This window comes from Phalaenopsis equestris, unplaced genomic scaffold (genome assembly GCF_001263595.1).
Source record: "Phalaenopsis equestris unplaced genomic scaffold, ASM126359v1 Scaffold000411, whole genome shotgun sequence".
Lineage (NCBI taxonomy): Eukaryota > Viridiplantae > Streptophyta > Magnoliopsida > Asparagales > Orchidaceae > Phalaenopsis > Phalaenopsis equestris.
Window position 1 is genome coordinate 396678 of NW_018164852.1, and position 4905 is coordinate 401582.

The following is a 4905-nucleotide window of genomic DNA, read 5'->3' on the forward strand; positions in this document are numbered from 1 at the left end:
TGGTGATCTGAGGCTACGGAGGTTGGTGGTTCAGGTTGGGTCTTTAATATATGTGATGGGTATAATGAATGTATTTAGACTACGACATTAACAAACAGGGGTTGCCGCCTACTGATGGTTAGGGGGTGATGCGTGGTAACGATTAGTGGTCGTTAACGATGATCAATAGATGGTGGTTGATGACTACGGAGGTTTGTGGTTATCGTCGTGCCTTCAATACAAATGTTGGTCATAACGATCGTATTCAGTTTATGATGTTTGCAAATAGAATTCACCGTTGACTCGTGATCAGTGACCAGTGGTTGGCGATGACGATTGATGATAACAGTCAGTGGTTGATGGTGACTGAAGCGTGATGGTTGTCAGTGGTTGGCGACTACAGAGGTTGATAGTTTTTCCCAGAATTTCTCTCTAGAATGGACTATGAAACTCCTATTCCTCCCCTTCTCATCCCTCAAGTGAAGAAAGAGAGTATATTTATAGCATTTTTGGGAGGGACATATTGATCTCCCTTAATCATAGATAATTTTTTTTTAATTGAGTGCCTCAAAATGCACTTCAATTGCTTGATCTAGGTTTTATTGGACTCAAACAGAACCCATTGTGAAATCATTGAATTCGTCTCGCAACATGGTCAGTTTAGTTATAAGATTTATGAAATCAGGGTCCTGGATGACCTTGAATTTAAATTTAGCATATTTAATATTTAAAAAATTACATTGAGATTTGTGCTGCGGGATGAGGCATCAATTATGCATGCAGTGCACATGCACCTAATCAAATGGAAACAAACTCTTATACTTTATAGAGAATCAAATAACTCATGAGCATTCATAAAATATTATAATCAGAAACTTTTTCAACTCTACCATAATCAATGAATAAAAATTTAAGTTTAAGATTAAAAAATTTCTCCAACAGCAACATATTTTTTTCACAAAGACGAACTCTTTGGTTTCCTTCCACTCTGGAACAAGTAATGACGTTCTTTTTCTAACTCCATTGTTATTTTAGATTTGCCGTTTTTCTGTTGTACCCACATCAGGCGTTTGCTCAGCTGTGCCCTCTGGTCTTCTCGCCCCACTCCGCCATTTGTCCGCTGCGAGGAAACCCTAGCCGGGCAAATAATTTGATGAGTTTCCATGGCAGAGAAAGGAGAGGAAAAGCTTATTGAAGTTGCCCGTCATATCGCCAAAACCCTAGGCCGCACCGACACCATGGCCGACGACATCCTCCAAATCTTCTCCAACTTCGACCGCCGTTTCTCCCGCGAGAACCTCGCCGCCGACCGCCTCTCGGGCGGATCCATCACCAAAGAACACTATTCCTCACTCGCCCCCCCCCGACCGCCTCTCGGGCGGATCCATCACCGAAGAACACTATTCCTCTCTCGACCACCACTTTTCCCGATTCCTCTCCTCCGATAAATCAATCTGGTCCGATTCTTCCGACGCCGCCGCGTTCCTCGAGGCCGTCGATGCACTCATCTCCGCCGTACGTGGTCTTCTCCCCCCGGCGCTGGAACACGCCAACGATCTCTTACAGCAGTGTATGCTCCGGCTCGAGGACGAGTTCAGGTCGCTCATCGAGAATCCTTTCGGCGTCTCCCCTTACGAACCCGTACCCCCTCCTGGATTTGATTCCGATGGCGAAGACTCCGAAGAGGAGGAAGAAGATCAGATCCCGGTGGCGCCGCCGGTGACTGATTATGACTTTGTAATCGACGCGACTCTCTTCCGCCAGGCTCCGTAGCCGATCTCCATGAGATTAGCAAAAGGATGTTCGCTGCTGGTTTTGGAAGGGAGTGCGCCCACGCGTATAGCCTAGCCCGTCGAGATTTTCTTGAGGAAAGCATCTGCCGGTTAGGGATCCGGCACCGTGCCGCTACAGAAACCGTCACCGCCGACGAAGTCCAGGCCGCTCCAGGAATGGAGCTCGAGGATGAGATCCGCCGTTGGGTTAAAGCTGTGAATGTCGCGTTCCGCATACTCCTTCCCAGCGAACGCCGGCGCTCTGCCACCGCATCTTCGCCGGGCTCTCTTCCATCTCCGACCTCTCCTTTGCTGAGGCCTGCCGTGGCCCTGCGATCCAGCTTCTGAGATTCGGTGATGCAATTGCGTCATTTAGCCGGTCGCCGGAGAGGCTTTTCCGGGTTGTGGACATGTACGAGGCCATTCGTGAAGTAATCCCGGAGCTCGACGCATTATTCTGCGATAAGTACTCGGCATTTATCTGCACGGAGGCCGTTGCGCTCTGGAAGAAGTTGGGAGCAGCGATTCGCGGGATTTTCACCGAGCTAGATAACTTGATCCGGCGAGATCCGGCAACAGCAGCGGTGCCTGGCGGAGGGCTTCATCCCATTACCCGCTATGTAATGAATTACCTCCGGGCAGCTTGCGCTTCCCGGCAAACTCTCGAGGAGGTGATGGACGAGGACGGAATGGGTATCGCCGAAACCCTAGACCGACCATCATCGCCGCTCGCCATCCAGATCGCATGGATCTTGGAAGTACTGCAAGGAAATCTTGAGGCAAAGGCTAAGGCCTACCGCGAACCAGCATTAAGCTGCATCTTTCTGATGAACAATGGGAGGTATATGATGCAGAAGGTGAGGGATAGCAACGAATTGACGATTCTAATGGGTGAGGAATGGATTCGGCGGCAGGCAGCGAGAGAGCGAAGGTGGGGATCAGAATACCAGAAAAGCACCTGGAACAAGATGACAGCAGTGTTGAGGGTCGACAGTGGTGGCCGAGCACCAGAAGCGCCGGCGCTAAGGGAGAGGTTGAAGGTCTTCAACGTGTACTTCGAGGAGACATGTAGGGTGCAGAGCAGTTGGGTGGTGTCGGACGAGAGGCTGAGAGCGGAGATGAGGATGACGGCGGTCGGGATTGTGATGCCGGCCTACCGGAGGTTTCTAGGGGTTTATAGAGGAGTGGTGGAGGGAGGGAAGCATGGGGATAGGAATGTCAAGCATAGCGCACAAGAAGTTGAGGCGCGGATCAATGAGCTATTCATTGCCAAATCATAAGGTGCAGATTAGGCGTGGATTAGTGGTATTTGCGATGGTATTACAGTGATATTGGGATGATATTGAGATGATATTGAGGTGCAATACTATCCAAATATCAAAGTCTGCGCATATGCCCGGCTTAAGCAATGTTCGCTCGGCCTTAAGAGGTGTGTACTTGTAAACTTATTATTATGTGATTTTAGTTTAGTGAATTGATTATGTGATCCTTTTGTAATTATTTATGTAATTAGTTTTAGAGAGCTTGTGATTGTTGCAAATGTTTTTTTATAGATTAAGTTTCATATTGGTTGGATTTATTTCTTTGTTAGGAGCTATTATTGCCGCGCTGTGCGGCTGTGATCGGAGGGCACGCGCAGCTGTGCGTGCTCCCTCCGCACCTAATAATTAGATCTTTGTTAGGTTTTTGTTTTGGTTTGATTACTAGGTTTGAAATGATCTTAGAGTAAAGTCCAATTATGTATGAATAAATCGGGCATTGATAGACATGCCACACAATTTTTATGTAGTTATATACCTAATACCTAAACTTCATGTTTTTTATATAACACTATCTTCAACATCACATCCAAAGTACCACCTAAAAGTGAAATATACATTTTCATGTATAACTTTATGATGCGAAATTGTTAAAAGTGCAAATAACAAATTTTAGGTGTTAGATATGTAAATACATTAAGATTATGTGGTATGTATGTAAATTTTCCTTTTAATTTCTAAATGAGACGTCTTCCCTTTTACAAAATTATTAAATTTAAAAGATATGAGAAAATATAGATTTAGGAGATTTGTTTTAACATGTCTAATCTATGACTAAGCAATGAAAATTTATTTTGTATTTATCCCAAAGCAAAATTAATTAATTTTAATTATTTTTTGGTTCTAAATTTGGTGAGGGTATACTAACCTATTTTTTTTATAGATTAAAATGAAGCAAAAATAATGGATGCATTTCGAGCTGTTGTTTTTTTAAGAAACAACTGTGAACATGGTTTCATAACTACGGTATGTTTGGACAATTTGTTGTGTGTCAGCTGTTCTGACAAAAAGGTAATTATGCCCTTACAGATATAAATTAGATAAATGACTGCATTTTTCAAAATATTTATATTAGAATGAAAAAAATAGTTTCAACAATATATAAAACATGTCGGGAGTCGATTTTCTCCAATACATTAATTTTAAGACATCACTTTATGTATAATATTACAATAATAAAAATAAATAATGTTATAATGTTGTTCTCCTTCATGTCGATATGTAGTTTTCTATCCATAACATGTCTCCTGTCTTGATTGTTGTATGGAGTGACTTCCATATCATCAACCCGTCGAAAAAATATGTAATTTTCATGTGCATATTTCTTAGATAAGAATAAAATTTCTTCTCATAGTTCTCTTCTCTTATTGATATCTATTTATTGACCTCACTTTCGGTTGAGGTCTAGAAATTTCTTTAGTAGTCTAGGTCTAGCCATAGGACTTTCCTACTGACTAGTCTTAGAAAACTAGAAAGGTACCCTCACCATTAGAAACTCAAAACTCTTCTCTTTACTCAACTTGAAGTTCCACATATTGGTCTTAACCTCTAGCACTTAGTAGGTAAAATCATTATGAGGGAACTCAAGGAGAGTTCCTATAGGGTTACTTGACCTTAGGATTGACCCTGGGTGTTGGTTTGGAGCTAAGGTATACAATACCCTCACCATACCCTGGCTAAGACCAATACATAAGTCACCATACCCATACCCTAGGTATACCATACTCTCACAATACCCTGGCTAAGACTAATACATGGGGACCCAAAATAGAGATTTCATTGGTCCATGACTCATTCAAAATGGTTCTCTACCCAATTGCACTTGAAATGCCCAA

The 4905-nt window shown here is 43.1% G+C and overlaps 1 protein-coding gene across 1 annotated transcript; it reads left to right on the forward strand.

Moving 5' to 3' along the window:
• Positions 1-910: 910 nt before the first annotated feature.
• LOC110027021 (exocyst complex component EXO70B1-like) lies at positions 911-3391 on the forward strand. Its single transcript, XM_020728281.1, is given in 4 exon segments — positions 911-1321; positions 1323-1728; positions 1731-2009; positions 2012-3391. Coding segments are annotated over 4 exon segments (1884 nt in total). The 5' UTR covers positions 911-1142; the 3' UTR covers positions 3032-3391.
• The last annotated feature ends 1514 nt before the right edge of the window (positions 3392-4905 follow it).